The sequence below is a fragment of the Pongo pygmaeus genome, chromosome 6 (genome assembly GCF_028885625.2).
Source record: "Pongo pygmaeus isolate AG05252 chromosome 6, NHGRI_mPonPyg2-v2.0_pri, whole genome shotgun sequence".
Classification (NCBI taxonomy): Eukaryota; Metazoa; Chordata; class Mammalia; order Primates; family Hominidae; genus Pongo; species Pongo pygmaeus.
Window position 1 is genome coordinate 14320376 of NC_072379.2, and position 17153 is coordinate 14337528.

The 17153-nt window shown below is 51.9% G+C and overlaps 2 protein-coding genes across 6 annotated transcripts; one reads left to right on the top strand and one right to left on the bottom strand.

Moving 5' to 3' along the window:
- Window positions 1–184: 184 nt before the first annotated feature.
- Window positions 185–15937, bottom strand: BUD23 (BUD23 rRNA methyltransferase and ribosome maturation factor). 5 transcript variants are annotated; one of them, XM_063668272.1, is made up of 13 exons: window positions 14694–15937; window positions 14558–14595; window positions 13786–13876; window positions 11638–11733; window positions 11469–11551; window positions 11273–11369; window positions 7388–7484; window positions 5749–5799; window positions 4978–5063; window positions 4722–4767; window positions 4341–4399; window positions 694–783; window positions 185–557 (listed from the first exon to the last, which is right to left on the bottom strand). In XM_063668272.1, the coding sequence occupies exons 1-13, from the start codon at window positions 14711–14713 to the stop codon at window positions 503–505; spliced, it is 909 nt and encodes a 302-aa protein (XP_063524342.1). In that variant the 5' UTR covers window positions 14714–15937; the 3' UTR covers window positions 185–502. The 5 variants fall into 5 exon arrangements, with proteins under 5 accessions (XP_063524342.1, XP_054349763.1, XP_063524344.1 ...); XM_054493788.2 differs by lacking the exon at window positions 13786–13876 and having other exon boundaries at window positions 14694–14792; XM_063668274.1 differs by lacking the exons at window positions 4722–4767; window positions 4978–5063.
- DNAJC30 (DnaJ heat shock protein family (Hsp40) member C30) lies at window positions 14795–16096 on the top strand. The gene has a single exon (XM_054493791.2). It carries the CDS (start codon window positions 14795–14797, stop codon window positions 15620–15622), a length of 828 nt encoding a protein of 275 aa, XP_054349766.1. The 3' UTR covers window positions 15623–16096.
- Window positions 16097–17153: the final 1057 nt, after the last annotated feature.

Genomic DNA, 17153 nt, shown 5'->3' on the forward strand with positions numbered 1-17153 from the left:
GCTTGGTGTGATTACGATACAGTTATATATAAGCCCCAAATTAAAGGACTCTGTTCCTTGCAAATGGAAAGAATGCTTTCATCTAAGTTTTTTTAAACCTGATTCCTGCCTGGGGAGTCGAGCAGTAGCCCACCAGGAGGAACTGGAGTTTGGTGAGAATCACAGAGCTGGGAGATGCCAGAGCTCCACAAAAGGAAATTTTATTTCTTGCCTTTAAACAAAAGATGCTCTCAGAGCTTTTTCTTTTTTTTCCTCCCTAGAAAGGAAGTTTCATTATGTTGCCCAGGCAGGTCTCAAACTCCTGGCCTCAAATGATCCTCCCACCTCAGCCTCCCAAGGTGCTGGGATTACAGGCATGAGCCACCACGCCCGGCCCAGAGAATTTTTTTTAACTGCAGAAAACATTTTTAGAACTTTTAGAACTTTTCTAAAATACTATTTTGTCAGCTGAACAATATAGAAAAGTGCAGAGGCAAGTGCCTTTCCAGAATCGCATGGTGACTTAGAAGCGGGGCTTGCGCTTGCGGCCGGTGTACTGGGTGTCAGGTCTGACTTCCCTGTGCAGAAAAGGAATAGGACAGTCTCAGAAAAAAAGATCAAAGCAGCCCTGGACCCTTCAAATGCAGGGAAGCTCTTCATGGCAATAGTCATCCACCCCCCACCTACCCTGCCAGCTCCCAAGCTGGCACTCACCTGCCCTGGCGCCTGTGCCTCTCCTTCTTCTCCAGCACCCATGCCCGACTCTTCCTCACCATTCCCCGCCTCGACATCCTTGATGGGAACCTGTGGCGGAGACACAGCTCTGAGCTGATGGACAGCTGATGGATGGGGCTGCCCGACTGGCCCCCATGTGAATCCATGGCAAGCTTACTCTGAGTCTGGTGGCCTCGGATGCCCCTTCTCTCAAATGCTCCACCTTCCCTATAACACAAGTCCCCACTCTGGACACTCTCCTTCCCGATAACATCCACCCGGCCACACAGGTTGCTGGGTGGGCAGAGGAGGAGAGGGCTGGGCCGGGCATGGAGACCTAAACGCCAGCGAGCAGTCTGTTCCCTCTTCGGGAAGCAGCTAAGCAGCAGTAAGCAGGCCGCTTTCTACCAGTGCAATGACACATCATCACCTAGACTTCAAGAGCACAGTCGACAGTTCACGGCAGGAGCTTAGGGTCCCACAGCTTGGGGGCAGGAAGACAGGGATGGAAAGGAGGGGCTGAAAAGGAAGGACTGAGGGGTGTGAGGGAAGAAGGAAAGAGGGCGGGGTAACCCCGAAGACCCCTGTGACCATCCGTAGAAACCAGAGACAGGGCAAGCCAAGGAGCTGCCATTCGGATGCCTGAGCCTGATGGGCCAGCACAAAGCAGGAGCAGCCGCAGAGCAGGGCTGGGGACACAGGAGTCGTCATCTCAAGATTCTACAAGGAGGACAAAGTGAGGGCAGAGTGGCGAACCGGGGGCAAGAGGTGAGCCATGGGAGAAGCAGCAAGGGGGAAAGCCATCAACGGAGCTAAAGGAAGGAGGTGAAGACGGGGAGTGCCCCAAAGCACAGGTCCCAAGAGAAGTGGGGGCCCAGCCCTGCAGGAGGCACAGGAGAGGCATGGGAGGGAGGCGGCCAGGAGGAAGGGAGGGACAGGCCAAAAAGAGAGCCTGGAGACTGATTAGGTAAAGGCTTAAAAAACTTTTTCTTAATTCACCTGTTTATTTAAAATAAACAAGTGTCCTGAATGTGGTTAGACTGAGGTGACAGTAACGGGAGAAGCTCCTCCCTGCCCTCTATCTCATCTGAGGAACTGGAAGTGCGAGCCTACAGAACGAGGGATGGCAAGGTACATGCTGGGCACCCTCGACACACTGCCAAGATGGGTGGCACTACCCCTGCTTTTCAAATAGCTGAGGAATGGATGCTCAGGTCATTCAACTTACCCACGTTTACTTTTAGGACATGTCGTTTGAAGACACCAGTGTAAGGACAAGAGGGATCCTAAGACGCATGAAGATAAGGCAATGTGTACTTCCCCTGGGAGGGAGGAGATGGGAGTGCTCCCTGGGAGCACAAGATGGGCACCTCAGAGAAGAGGTCATCCAGAAGGGTCCCAGCTCCCCATGGGGAATGGACTAGGGAAACTAAGGGAAATGAGCAAAGACCCAAGGGGTCAGGCAGCATAAACCTATGGTGGACACGAGGAACATGCATGGCTGTGCCCAGCTGTGGGCCTTCCAAACACATGCATTTGGGGCTCATTTTTCCTCTTAAATGTCTTAAAGGTCTTAAGACCTTTCCCTCATGTCAACCGGAACTCAGAAATAACCTCCCTCTTCACTACCTTATAATCAATTATTCATTCAGAAAAATATTGAGCACTTTTTACTAACAAGACACTATTTTTAATGTCAGGGATATAATACCAGTCCTCACCAAGTTTTCACTCTAGCTGGAGATACAAATAATAACCAAGTCAACTGGTATGTATGACTTAGAGCAGTGAAGGGTGTTAAGGAAAATCAACATGAGCGGGGAGCGGAACTGCAATGAAGACACTGAAAGAGCAATGACAAGATACAACTTACATTTTAGAAAAAAAGAAAAAGACCAGTCTTGCTGCTATGCAGAAAATAATCTGAAAGAGGCAAAGACTGCAAAGGCAGGGAGACAACACAGGCAGCTGTTCAGCAATCCAGGCTAGGGGCAGTGCTGGATTAGACTCGTTGGAAGCAGGGAGGGTCAGCACGGGGATACACACTGAGGGACGGACAGCAGGGCTCAATGACAGGCTGACAAGATGTAAAATGTAGGGAAAGACAGGAATGATCAAGAATGGTAAAGAATGGAGAATGAGGCCGGGCGCAGTGGCTCACACCTGTAATTCCAGCACTTTGGGAGGCCGAGGCGGGCGAATCACAAGGTCAGGAGTTTGAGAACAGCCTGGCCAACATGGTGAAACACTGTCTCTACTAAAAACACAAAAAATTAGCTGGGCGGGCACCTGCAATCCCAGCTACTTGGGAGGCTGAGGCAGGAGAATCGCTGGAATCCAGGAGGCAAAGGTTGCAGTGAGCCGAGATCAAGCCACCGCACTCCAGCCCGGGGGGAAAGAGTGAGACTCCATCTCAAAAAAAAAAAAAAAAGAATGGAGGATGGCCAGGCATGGTGGCTCACATCAGTCATCCCAGAACTTTGGGAGGCCGAAACAGGGGGATCGCTTGAGGCCAGGAGTTCAAGATCAGCCTGAACAACATGGCAAGACCGCATCTCTACCAAAAACTTTAAAAATTAACCAGGCATGGTGGCATGCACCTGTAGTCTCAGCTACTTGGGAGGCTGCAGCAGGAGGATCATTTGAGCCCAGGAGTTCAAGGCTGCAGTGAGCTAAGATTCCACCACTGCACTCTAGCCTGGGTAACAGAGAGAGACTACCCGTGGAAACTCCAGGTATAGTAGACACTGAGGAGGCATTGGGAAACCCCAGGTGGCAAGAGACTGAAGATACACATTTGGGAGTTAGGACCTTCCGGCTGGCATTGACAGCACCACAGATAGAGAAGGGATCCAATCCAGGCTGGGCCCAGCACTCGAGGAGGAAGCAGCAGTGGAGTGAGGAGCAGCCAGGAAGGCTGGGGAAACCACGACAGTGGGTGGAAGTCCAAGTGAAGGAAGCGTCAAGGAGCGAGCGCACTGCTGTCTTTGACCCTACTGAGCAGGCACGTTAAGGACATGAAAAAAAGTCGAAGTGACCAGATGTGGCTTGACGGAAATTGGTGGTGGAGCTGACAAGAACAATTTGTGATGAGACAGAACTGTCAGCCTGAGAAGTGGATTGAGAGAATGGCAGGAGGGGAAGAAGAGGCAGGTCTGAGTTCTGCTATGAAAGGAAGCAACAACGGGGTGGTTAGTTGTTGTTATGGGGTTAAGGGAGGAACTTTTCTAGAATAGGAGAAATTGTGCAGCATGTCTGTGTGCCGACAGGAGTGACCCAGGAGAGTCAAGATGAGGACGCAGGAAGGAAGGGAGAGCCACACAGCACCCAAGGGAGAGGGTCCCGGATGCAAGTGGAGGGCAGCATCAGGAAGGAAGGAGACAGCCTGCCAGGCGTGGCAAGGGGAAGGGGCACGTGTGGGCTCACAAAGGGAGTCCAGGCTGCACGGCTGCGCGCAGACATCCAGGACCCCAAACCCCTAGCCCCAAACAGGCACAGTCCAAATGGGGCCTGATGTTTCTACCGTCACCTTGGTGTCCCTGCTGCATGTGACCTGAGAGGCTTGGGTGAGGGCAGAGAGAAAGTCCACGTCTAACAAATGTGGCAGCCCCTGCTGCAGCCGGGGCAGGCTTCAGCAGTTGCTTTACCTCTCATTGGTGAACACAGACTCCCTGGGTTCATCTTCATCCTGATTTTCACTCAGCCCCTGCAGGAACCAAAGTGCACTCAGGTCACCCTGGAGAGTTCTCAAACCATCTGCCCCACTCCAGAAGCCCGGGCACCCAGGCCTGACCCTTCTGACAGGGACAAGTTCCAGTCCCACGAGAAGGAACTGACATGCCTTTCTGGGACCTGAAGAGCAGAGGTCTCTGCCTCCAGATTCCAGAGGATGTGAGCACTCCAGGGTCTGCACTCTGGGGCTGGGCCCTGCTTCCCCACCAGTGTTCTCCCAGCAGGCTCTGTAAGCTGAGCCCCACTGCCTGGAAGTCAAAAGACACAGGCCTGCCTGCAAACCCAGTGTCCCTCACCTCTGGTATAAAGGTTGAAGGCCCAGAAAACAAGCAGAGGTAGAATCTGAAAGGAGAAAGTGCAAAGTGAGGGTTGGGTGGAGAAAGCCCCACAGGGAGACAAGCCCTCAGCTCCCCCACCCGCACCCCCCTCCGCCTGCCTGGACCCTGGTGACCCACACCCTAGCACTCCTCTGCACCACTGAGTGGCCTGAAAGGGCTATGCCACTACCCTCCCTCCTGCAGCCCAGGCAGCACACCGGCCCCCAGTGCTCACTTCTTTGCTTTGGCACTGTTAGGGTAGTCTACCACCATGCCACCGGAGAAGCCTGCCTTTGTGGCCTGGGTTGTGATCAGCTCCAACTGAGGAAAGAAAGGCAGTGGGTCAGGCAGCGGAGGTTGAGAGGAACAGACAGCTTCACCTCCCTCCCCTCCTTCAGAAGCCAGTCTGCTCCAGGACGAATCCTGCCTGGGAGAACTTAAGGTCGCTGTAAGCCACATAGAGAAAAGTACAGGCTAGAATCTGGCATGGCCCACACCTCCCTCAGGAGAATTACAGAACAAAGCAACTCCCCTCATTCTCACTTTCCAGTGCAGGGACCCAGCTCCCCACTCAAGTTTAGGAAGGAGATGGCCACCAATTGGAATCCAGACTCATTCATGTTATTAGTCAGGGACAGCTCTTCACTTATCTTTCAACATCTACATCCTACTCCGCCATTCCTTAATTATACATCACACAACGGAGAACTGTCCGGTGCCCTCTCACCCTTCCTAAATGGCATTTACTTATTTGGTTATGGAAATCAGTCGCATCACCTTATCTGTAATACCATGTCATCTGCCAAGAGAAGGCATCCCACCCCACCTCCGCAGATGCCACCCCCTTAGGATATCAGGTCGTCAAATGTGCCATCAGGGGCCACACTAGGGTGCATGTTTCCTCCTTTTCCCGCCAATCTGCATAAGGTTCTTTGTCGCTTCCCCAGGACAGCTTACCTGTTGAGTCCCCCCACTCCCCTGCACACCCAGTAGCCGAGGGACTCACCTGCTCTGAGTTCTCAGGGTACAGCTGCAGGACAGCTCGGGATCCCCGGACCTGAAAGAAACAGGAACATCACTGTCTTACAAATGACCGCATGAGCTTAGGGCCTGGACACCCCTCTCTTCCTTCATTCACCGAGTATTTCCTGAATTTCCATTATGTGTGAGGCACTGTTAGGGCTGGGGATAGACATGAACAAAAGAGATCACCCTGAACTTTGGAGCTCACGTTTTAGTAGGGGAGGCAACTAATTCACAGTAGCAAATTTTTTCTTTGTTCCAAAAAGAGGAATTAGACAAAGTGACAGAGTTTCCTTTCAGTTCAGTTTACTTTTGGTTCCAAAAAGGCCTGTTTCAGATGGATACTTGAGCAGAGATTTGAATGGAGTGAGGAGCTGGCTATTTAAACGTATAGGGGAAGAGCCTTCCAGCAGGGAGAAGAGGAAACACAAAGGCCCTCGAAACTAAAATATTAACCCAGTGTGCCAGGAGGAGAACTCATGTGACACACAAGACCAGCAGCCAGATCGGCAGGGGCAGTCCACCCCAGGAAAGACCAGCCGCCAGATCAGCAGGGGCAGTTCACCCCAGGAAAGACCAGCAGCCAGATCAGCAGGGGCAGTTCACCCCAGGAAAGACCAGCGGCCAGATCGGCAGGAGCAGTCCACCCCAGCAAAACTAGGGGTGGGCTAGATCAGGCTAAGGAGGCAAAAATCACTCAGATCCTTCAAAACGGACTCATTTTTAAGCTGGGCACAGTGGCTTACGCCTATAATCCCATCACTTTGGGAGGCTGATGCAGGACGATTGCTTGAAGCCAGGAGTTTAACACCAGCCTGGGCAACATACATAGACCCCATCTCTTAAAAAAAAAAAAAAAAGTAAAAAATTAGCCGGGCATGGTGGTGTGTGCCTGTAGTCCAAACTACTTGAGAAGCTGAGGCAGGAGGATCACTTGAGCCCAGGAGTTCGAGGGCGCAGTGAGCTACGATCACACCACTGCACACCATCCCAGGCAACAGAGCAAAAGTCTGTCTCAAAAAACAAAATTTAAAAAGAACTCATTTTTAGGACTTAAAATCTCAGACTATCATCTAATCCTAGTGAACAACTGAAATTAACATCACTAATTAGAAGACAAAGCTAATAAAGGCTCTCTTTGCGGTAAATAACTATCCTGTTCCCCATCCGAAGAAAAGGATCAGCACTAGGAGGAGGGATAAGTGAGGAGTCAGAAGGATGTGGGCACTTTGGAAGGTACCCCTCTGGATGGTCTGGACACGACATCTCTGTCCTCACTCTGCTCAGTCCATGCCCCAAAACCAACTTCTGATTAAAACTCAGCGTAATAGACATAGGAATACCGATCAACACAAGTAGGCCCTATTACAAGTTAATAAATTGGTCTCCGATTTTGGTATCAGTGACTTCTGGGTTTGATTAGAGTATATCAGTCCACTGAGCTTGAACTTCCATTTAGGATGAGGACCTGGACAGAAGTAACCACAGTAAGGTCCTGCCACCCCATGCGGTCCCATATGAGTAGCTTACCCATCATGGGACATCTCAATTTCCTCACTCTACCTGCAGGGCTAGGGAGGGACAGGCAGCTAACCCAGATGGGGAGAAGATCTTATACTCACGAGAACAGAAAAAAGAGAAGCAAAAAAGCAGTACAGGCGCTTGGCAGGGTTTTCAGACTTCTTGTTAGCATTACAGAGCCACTGCACAGCAGAAATGCTAAAAAGGAAGGGACCTAGTCAGGCAAGGGAGCAATCCACATTGCTCCCCCAACCACTTCAAGCCTCTTGACATCATCCGTCCTGGATCTCCAAGAGAAACCCCTCCTCCCACAGCTTCCCTTCTTAGAAAGTGCAGGTTGAGGCCACGTACAGTGGTTCACGCCCTATAATCCCAGCACTTTCTGAGGCCAAGACAGAATTGCCTAAGGCCGGGAGTTCAAACCAGCCTGGACAACATAGCAAGACCCCATCTCTACTTCACGCATTTTTAAATTTAAAAATTTAAAGACAAAAAAAGTGCAGGTCCACTGCAGGTCATGACTCTACAACACTGGAAAAATAGGACATACAGAAGGACAGCATTCATGTCCCTTAGTCCCAAGAAACCTTTCCTCCACCTTGTTTCCATCTGCATCTCGAGTTGAAAAGTCCTCCGTGTCAAGGCTGTCTGCCCACACACCCCTCCTTGTTCCCTTCCTCCAATCCAAGGAAACAGGCTTTAGACTATTCACACACACACAGCCATCCCATCCCATCACCCTTCCTCCTAAATCACTCCCTTCCACTCTACCTGTTAAGTGTCTTCACAGCCCCCAGATTTAAAACCTCAAGCGGCCGGGCGCATTGGCTCACACCTGTAATCCCAGCATTTTGGGAGGCTGAGATGGGTGGATCACTTGAGGTCACGAGTTCGAGACCAGCCTGACCAACACGGTGAAACCCCGTCTCTACTAAAAATACAAAAATTAGCTGGGCTTGGTGGCATGTGCCTTTAATACCAGCTGCTCAGGTGGCTGAGGCAGAAGAATCACTTGAAACTGGGAGGCAGAGGTTGCAGTCACTGCACTCCAGCCTGGACAACAGAGCAAGACTCCATCTCAAAAAATAAATAAATAAAACCTCAAGCAGTCACTATGTCTTCCTTTCTGCCCTTCCCCTCCGCCCTGCTGTACACACACAGAGCCCTACCTCCACCCCATTGGCTTGTCCCACAGCCTCTCCCAACTTTCACTTCCCCCCACCAATGCTCAGTGCTACCAGCTCAAATGCTTCCACCTAACTCCCTCTCCTCTTCCACCTGAAAATCACCTTCCTTAAACACACATCTGATCCCATCACCTGCCAACTTCCCATCATCTACTCCATCAAGCCCAAACTTCTTAGGACACACTTAAGCGCCTTCTAGGAACCAACCACACTCAACCCCATCTTCTGTGGAATCTCTCGTTCATCCCTCTCATCTCAGACCCCTTTCCCACTGGCGTCTGTGCCTCTGCCCACTGTTCCCTCACTCAGAAACCCTCTTCTTGACTACCCAAATTCCTCCCAGCCTTCAAGGCACAGCCCCTCCACCCAAGGCTTTCCTGTGCTCTAGCAGCCCCACGACTCCCTAGGGCACACACCACTCATGCCCTTATATTCAGTTGCCTGGTCCATGTCCTAAAGCACCTAATAAACCGTGGAGAGTCTTACACACAGAGACTGTTTGATTTCCCTGTACTCCACAGCACCTTGTACGCCTTACATGTAGCAAATGTTTAAAAAAAAAAAAAAGTCTGGGCCGGGTGCGGTGGCTCACGCCTGTAATCCCAACACTTTGGAAGGCTGAGGCGGGCAGTTCACGAAGTCAGGAGTTCAAGACCAGCCTGGCCAACATGGTGAAATCCCATACACTTGGCTAATACAAAAATTAGCCAAGCATGGTGGTGAGCACCTGTAATCCCAGCTACTCGGGAGGCTAAGGCAGGAGAATCGCTTGAACCCAGGAGGCGGAGATTGCAGTGAGCCGAGATCATGCCACTGCACTCCAGTCTGGGCAATACAGTGAGACTGTCTCCAAAAAAACAGTTTGCTATACCACCTCACCTCTCCCCGAAGACAAACAAAACTGACCATCCCCTTCCGAAACACACAGACCATACTGCTGGCCTTCAGTTTTTCACAGCTTAAAACACCTCATCTGACCATTACCAAAAAGCATCTGCTACCCTTGAAATTATTCCCCAACCCCCCTGGGTCTTGTTCCCAGATGTAAAAGGAAAATGGTCTAATCTGAATTTTTACCTCTCACCTGGCTCCCCACTTCACATCCCCACCACTCAACTTAGGGTAACCAAAGGAAGTCTCCCCTGCAAGTAATGATTTGTAACTTCCTCCCCTATTTTCTCACCTTCACTCCCACACCACACCAAAAACTAAACAGAACTGATCACAGCAGCCTAAGAAAAACTTAATCAATTTTAACGTTCTAAGATCTGTTATCAAAGTGCTATGCGGATATTTAACCCGACTCTGATTACAGAGAAAGGACTGTGAAGCGCTAAAGAGATCAGAGCAAGCCCAGACGCTCTCCACCAGTTATCTGTTGGCAAATAAAGTAAGATGGCTGCTGGGGCCCACAAGATGGCTGGGGCCCATAAAATGGCCGCTAAAGGCTAAAAGACCACCTCCCCTCCCCCACCAGACATACAAAGCTGACATAGAATCTGTACCAGTGGTGCCTGAACCCGGCAATGCAAAATAATCGCAATAGTAGCACCCAGGCTGGAAGTGCAGTGGCGTGGTCTCGGCTCACTGCAACCTCCGCCTCCCGGGTTCAAGCAATTCTCCTGCCTCAGCTTCCTGAGTAGCTAGCTGGGACTACAGGTGGCCACCACCATGTCTGGCTTTTTAGGCTGGGCGCGGTGGCTCATGCCTGTAATCCCAGCACTTTGGGAGGCCAAAGCGGGCAGATCATGAGGTCAGGAGATCAAGACCATCCTGGCTAACATCGTGAAACCCCATCTCTACTAAAAATACAAAAAAATTAGCCAGGCGTGGTGGTGGGCGCCTGCAGTCCCAAGTACTCGGGAGGCTGAGGCAGGTGAATGGCTTGAACCAGGGAGGCGGAGCTTGCAGTGAGCCGAGATCCCGCCACTGCACTCCAGCCTGGGCGACAGAGAGAGCCTCCATCTCAAAAAAAAAAAACAAAAAAAACAAAAAAAAAACATGTCTGGCTTTTTAGTAGAGGCTGGGTTTCACCGTGTTGTCCAGACTGCGAAGTTTCAGAATCCAAAAAAAATACACTCTTGGGCCTTGCTCTAACCTTGTAAATCTGAAAATCCCACGGGATGTGTATTTGTAAATATCTGCGTGAGTCTGCTGCACAGCCAGGTTTGGGAGGCACTGGCCTGCAGGACTAAAAGCAGGAAGAAAGAGGCCAGGGTGGCTCACACCTGTAATCCCAGCATTTTGGGAGGCCCAGGTGGGTGGATCGCCTGCGCAACATGGCAAAAACCCATCTCTACAACAAATACAAAAAAAAGTTAGGCTGTGCACGGTGGCTCACACCTGTAATCCCAGCACTTTGGGAGGCCGAGGAGGGTGGATCACAAGGTCAAGAGATTGAAACCATCCCGACCAACATGGTGAAACCTCACCTCCACTAAAAATACAAAAATTAGTTGGGTGTGGTGGCGCGCTCCTGTAATCTCAGCTACTTGGGAGGCTGAGGCAGGAGAATCACTTGAGCCTGGGAGGTGGAGGTTGCAGTGAGCCAAGATCGCACCACTGCACTCCAGCCTGGTGACAGAGCAAGACTCCATCTCAAAAAAAAAAAAATTAGCTAGGTATGGTGGTGTGGGCCTGTAGTCCCAGCTACTTAGGAGACTGAGGTGGGTAGATCACCTGACCCCAGGAGGTGGAGGCTGCAGTGTGAGCCATAATCACAGACACTGCACTAGAGCCTAAGTGACAGAGTGAGACCCTGTCTCTAAATAAATATAAGCAGGAATTGAAGACCCTCACCTGATGCAACCATCAAATGTGCCTGGCTTGAATGGGATGCCCTGGCCCATATCCCCCAGCAGCAGGTCTCCCTCTATCTCTCGGTCCACGGCCTCATCTACATTAGAGAAAAGGCAGTCAGAGAAAGAGACAATACCTGTGGCTTCTCCACACCCATCAGGGTAACCCACCCTGGTGCCAGACAGGACATACTTACCCAGCATGGCAGGGCTGATATCCAGGCCCACCCAATAGTGCCCTTCATCTGACAGATAACCTCCACTCAGCCCAGTGCCACAGCTGGAAGACACGACCAGACACTCAGGGTCAGTTTGCAAAGACACTTCACCACCTTAGACAATCTGAACCAGGCCCCAGAATCTCACCCAATATCCAGCAGGTAACAGGGCTTATTCTCTGGCAGATAAAGAAGCTCCAATGCTCGCCCAGCCATCCTGGTCTGGATATCAATCATCCGTGAGCTGGGAAGGCAGAAACACAAGTGGACATGGTAAAGGAGTTCTGGGTGAATACTTCCCTCAGACCAAAAAACAAAAAACAAAAAACAAAAAGCCAAGTTAAAAACAAACAAAAAAAAGGATCAATCATCCCGAGGTACTCTTTTCTGACCCCTTCTAAGTTGGGATCAACAAATTCAACCATTTGAATGTGACCCCAAAAATTCCATGTAATTCAGGACCATGTTATTTTGTGGTAACAAATTATCACTGCACCAGCTGCCAAGCAGATGTGTAAAAGCAAATCACTTAGCTAGTAATAAACAACCACTGGGATCTGCAACTCTATTAGGCTGGGCTGCTCTAGCCCTTGCTGAAAACATTTTCTGCAAGAATTATTCTCCATGGTTTCTCTCATCTAGAAGGATCAACAATGCACAAAAACCTACAGCAGCACTGTCCCTGAGAAACAGAATGTGAGCCACGTATGACTTCCCAATAGCCAGTCAAGAAGAAACTTAAAGAAACAGGTAAAAGAAACTGGAGTCCTATTTTTTTTTTTTTTGAGACAGAGTCTTGCTCTGTTGTCGCCCAGGCTGGAGTGCAGTGGCGTGATCTCGGCTCACTGCAAGCTCCGCCTCCCGGGTTAACATGCCATTCTCCTGCCTCAGCTTCCCCAGCAGCTGGGACTACAGGCGCCCGCCGCCACGCCCGGCTAATTTTTTTTGCATTTTTAGTAGAGACGGGGTTTCACCATGTTAGCCAGGATTTCTCGATTTCCTGACCTTGTGATCCACCCGCCTCGGCCTCCCAAAATGCTGGGATTACAGGCGTGAGCCACCGCGCCCGGCCTCTGGAGTCATATTTTTAACTCCATATATTTAATAATGAATTTCCATTAACTCAATATGTTCAAAATATCACTCCAACATATAATCGACATAAAAAGTCATCAGCAAGGACCGGGCCTGGTGGCTCACGCCTATAATCCCAGTACTTTGGGAAGCCAAGGCGGGTGGATCCCGTGAGCAACTTACCAGATCCCTGGGCAACATAGCAAAACTCCCTCTCTACAAAAAAATTACACAAACTAGCCGGGCGTGAGGAGGCGCGCCTGTAGTTCCAACTACCTGGGAGGCGAGGTTGCAGCCACTGCAGCACTTCGGCCTGGGCGATAGAATGAGACCCTGTCTCACACGCACAAAAAATTATCAAGCTATTTCAGCCGGTGTGGTGGCGAGTGCCTCTAGTTCTGGCTACTGGGGAGGATGGCTTGAGGCTGCAGTCGGCAGGGATCAAGCCATGGCACTCCAGCCTGGGCAACAGACAGACCCTGTCCCTAAAAAAAAGAAACAGTATCCAATAGCTATTTATTTATTTATTGAGTCAGGGTCTCACTCTGTCGCCAAGGCTGGAGTGCAGTGGTGCGATCGCAGCTCACTGCAACCTCTGCCTCTCAGGTTCAAGCGATTCTCCTGCCTCAGCCTCCCGTAGGCCCGGCTAATATTTGTATTTTCAGTAGAGACGGGATTTCACCATGTTGGCCAGGTTGGTCTCGGAATTCCTGACCTCAGGCGATCCGTCCGCCTCGGCCTCCCAAAGGGCTGGGATTACTGGCATGAGCCATAGGGCCCGGCCAGTAACCATTTACTGAAATAGGGCTAGTCTCTCAGTGAGAGAGCATGGAAAAACCACAAAGTATCTTTTTTTTTTTTTTTTTTTTGAAACAAAGGCTTGCTCTGTCGCCCAGGCTGGAGTGCAGTGCCGTGATGTCGGCTCACTGCAACCTCCTCCTCCCGGGTTCAAGCTATTCTCCTGCCTCAGCCTCCCGAGTAGCTGGGATTACAGAAACCCGCCATCGCGCCCGGCTAATTTTTTCTATTTTTAGCAGAGCCGGGGTTTTGCCATGTTGGCCAGGCTGGTCTCGAACTCCTGCCCTCAGGTGATCCGCCCGCCTCGGCCACCCAAAGTGTTGGGATTACAGGCGTGAGACACCGCGCCAGCCTCCCCCCGCCCCCACACCCCCCCCCTTTTTTTTTTTTTTTTTTTTAAGACTCGAGGTGCGGTGGCTCACACCTGCAATCCCAACAGTTCGGGAGACGAAGGCGGGAGGATCGCTTGAGCCTTGAGCTTGGACCACCTTGGGCAACACAGCGAGACCCCATCGCTACAAAAAATAAAAAAAAATAAGCCAGGCGTAGTGGCGCGCGCCTGTGGTCCCAGCTACTGGAAAGGCCGAGGGGAGCCACCACATCCGGCTAATTTTTTTATTATTTGCGGAGACGGGGGCTCGCTACGTTGCCCAGGCTGGTCTCCAACCCCTGAGCTCAAGCGATCCTCCCGCCTCAGCCTCCCAAAGTGCTGGGATTGCTGAGATTACAGGCGTGAGCCACCCCCACCTGGCTACAACTCAGTAGTTATACAAACTACCCTCTATGAAATTCAGACAATAATACACCAACGGCTGTCTTGGAAATTTATTGGCAACAAGGCGCCACGATAAGCATCCTGCAGCCATTACTTCCTTCCCCCCACCAGGAATGACCCCTCGCCCGTACCCACCGCCCAGCGCCGCTTTTACCACATGCTTAGAACAAGTTGTCACATTCGACTTTGAAAACCACCCACGGAAGGCAAGCGCGATCACCCCTACCTCAACGCTGAGGTACCGAGGCCCAGAGAGGTCGGCAATTTAAAGTTGATTTACCAGAGACAGAAATGGCATCCACCCGGGTCCTTCCCTCCCCGCACCCCCAAATTCTACGGGCTTTCCGGGCAACGCCAGGAACCGGGGCAACTTGCCGCTTCCCGACCCCCGGACGCCCCGCAGTACTCGGGCTCCCCTCACTTGCGAACGTATTTCCGGGCTTCTGTCTCGTCATAAAACTGCGAAAAAGAGAAAAATAAATGGCAGGTAGAGGAATAATTCAGACGCGGTGGCCGCAGAAGTGGGAAGAGGGGTGTCCGCGGGCCCCGGGACTTACCAGCTCTGGGGGTCCGCCATGCTCCGGACGCCGGCCGCGATACGCCATTCTCACGCCTCAGCAGCACGCCTGCGACTGGCGTCTGCCGGCACCCGGCTTTTATGTCATCAGCCCGGCGACCGCTTAGTAATACGCATGCTCCACCCCCACGACCGCCCCGCCCCCCTTTACGTGACTGGCCACAGGGCGACCAACCGACTCCTCTCATTGGCCGGTTTCTCTTGCACCGCCTGCCGAACCAATTCAAGATGGGAGCCATGCTCTGGCGATGGTGGCCCCGGCTGTTACCGTGGAGGTTCCTGCAGACCCGTGGCTTTCCACAAAATTCTGCACCCAGCCTGGGCCTAGGAGCGAGGACTTATTCCCAGGGCGACTGCTCGTATTCGCGCACGGCGCTGTATGATCTGCTCGGCGTCCCCTCCACAGCCACGCAGGCCCAAATCAAGGCGGCTTACTACCGTCAGTGCTTTCTCTACCACCCGGACCGCAACTCCGGAAGCGCGGAGGCCGCCGAGCGCTTCACGCGCATCTCCCAGGCCTACGTGGTGCTGGGCAGTGCCACCCTCCGTCGCAAGTATGATCGCGGCCTGCTCAGCGACGAGGACCTGCGCGGACCTGGCGTCCGGCCCTCCAGGACGCCCGCACCCGACCCCGGCTCGCCGCGTACCCCGCCGCCCACCTCTCGGACCCACGACGGTTCTCGGGCCTCCCCCGGCGCCAAGCGCACGATGTTCAACTTTGACGCCTTCTACCAGGCCCACTACGGGGAACAACTGGAGCGGGAACGGCGCCTGAGGGCCCGGCGGGAGGCCCTTCGCAAACGGCAGGAGTATCGGTCCCTGAAAGGCCTCCGCTGGGAGGAGACCCGAGACACGGCTGCTATTTTCCTCATCTTTTCAATCTTCATCATCATTGGCTTTTATATTTAATCGGAGAGAGGAGGGAAGGGAAGTGTCCTTAGCCAACTCCCCAAAAACGGCCTTTTTTCCTGCCTCTGAACCCTTGGCCATTGATAGTCTACCTCTGCTGGGATCCGAAGGAACTGTACTCCCCCTGCCCTCCCCGACCCGCCCAGCTTAGCCGATGACCTGCACATCGCTCCACTGTGGTCCAGAAAAGGAGGCCTTTCGATGTCTGAGAAAGAGGCTCCACGCTGTAGAGTCCCGAAAGCCCAGGAGTGAAGGGGTTCCTGGAGTCTCTAGGGTGCTTCTTCCAGAGTCTGTCTTCTTGCTTCCAGATGTGGTCAACTTCTGGAACACTCGCTGTAGCTTTATTGTAAAGCCCCGAGCAAGATTTATCTGCTCCTGCCCCGCATGTGTACGCTGGGCCTCCTCTGTAACCTTGAAATGTGCAATGTGACCAATTGTTGACTGCCAAAAGAAAAGGTCTGGGGTTGTACGAAACTTGTCTTTCTGTGACTTCCCCAAGCCGCAGGTGAGACCTGGTCCAGGGTAAGAATGGGATCGGTGGAGAGCCTGCCGTTCCTTCCGCTAAGGTCAGCCCCCTGGAGCACTCCTCCTTCTGTTGATAGCATGTGGAAGTGAGAAAAAGTCATTGAACATAAGGAATGAGTGTTCCTGTGCCCATATTTAGTGTGTGACCTTGGAGAAGTTACTCTGTGGGCATGACAGCAGAGGAGAAAATCATTTGGCATCTTGAGGTCTGTCATGCTTTATTATCCATAGTTTTTGGGGGGTTTTTTGTTTTGTTTTGTTTTTGAGATGGTGTCTTGCGCTCTGTTGCCCAGGCTGGAGTGCAGTGGTGCGATCTTAGCTCACGGCAACCTCCACCTCCCGGGTTCAAGCGATTCTCCTGCCTCAGCCTCCTGACTGTGTAACTGGGATTACAGGCTCCCACCACCACACCTGGCTAGTGTTTTGTATTTTTAGTAGATACGGGTTTCACCATGCTGGCCAGACTGAGGTCTCGAACTGCCGACCTCCGTCCGCCCAGCCTCCCAAAGTGCTGGGATTGCAGGCATGGGCCACTGCACCCGGCCCTATTATCCATAGTTCTGATCCACAGGGATTACAGCATGATGCTAGCAGGGCCAGGTTCATCCTTGGGACAGTGTGGCTGGCTGTCACCTGGTCCTCCCTTTACCAGCCAGCCCCATTGCACACTGCAGCCCATCCCCTCCCAGAAATAGAGTGACAAACTCCACACTTAAGTCCCCTGTTTCTGTTTAACTTGCAGTGCTTATCACAGGCCCTTCCTTAATTTTTTAAACAAGGCTGCTTGAGGCTGGGGTAAATTTTGGGACTGTGGGAGTACACAGGACTACTGAGGGACGGGGGGTTGGTGGCTTGGTGTTCAAGGTGGAGACTTGGTTCTTTACGCAGAGCTGGCTAAAGGCGTGTTTTTTCTGCTCTGTTTCTCATTCATGTTAAGTAGTTGGTCATCACTGGTCAGAGCTGCTGCTGTAGCTCTCTTAACTGTGAGTCACTGGACGTCGGCAGT

Coding starts and splice junctions, on each gene's coding strand:
- BUD23 (XM_063668272.1), bottom strand. CDS start 14,713: ATGGCGGACCCCCAGAGCTG. Junction 13,877..14,557: donor GCCCGGAAATACGTTCGCAA/GTGAGGGGAGCC, acceptor TATTTTTTGTAG/CGATGGGGTCTCGCTGTGTT. Junction 558..693: donor AGGCACAGGCGCCAGGGCAG/GTGAGTGCCAGC, acceptor TTTTCTGCACAG/GGAAGTCAGACCTGACACCC.
- DNAJC30 (XM_054493791.2), top strand. CDS start 14,795: ATGTCATCAGCCCGGCGACCGCTTAGTAATACGCATGCTCCACCCCCA.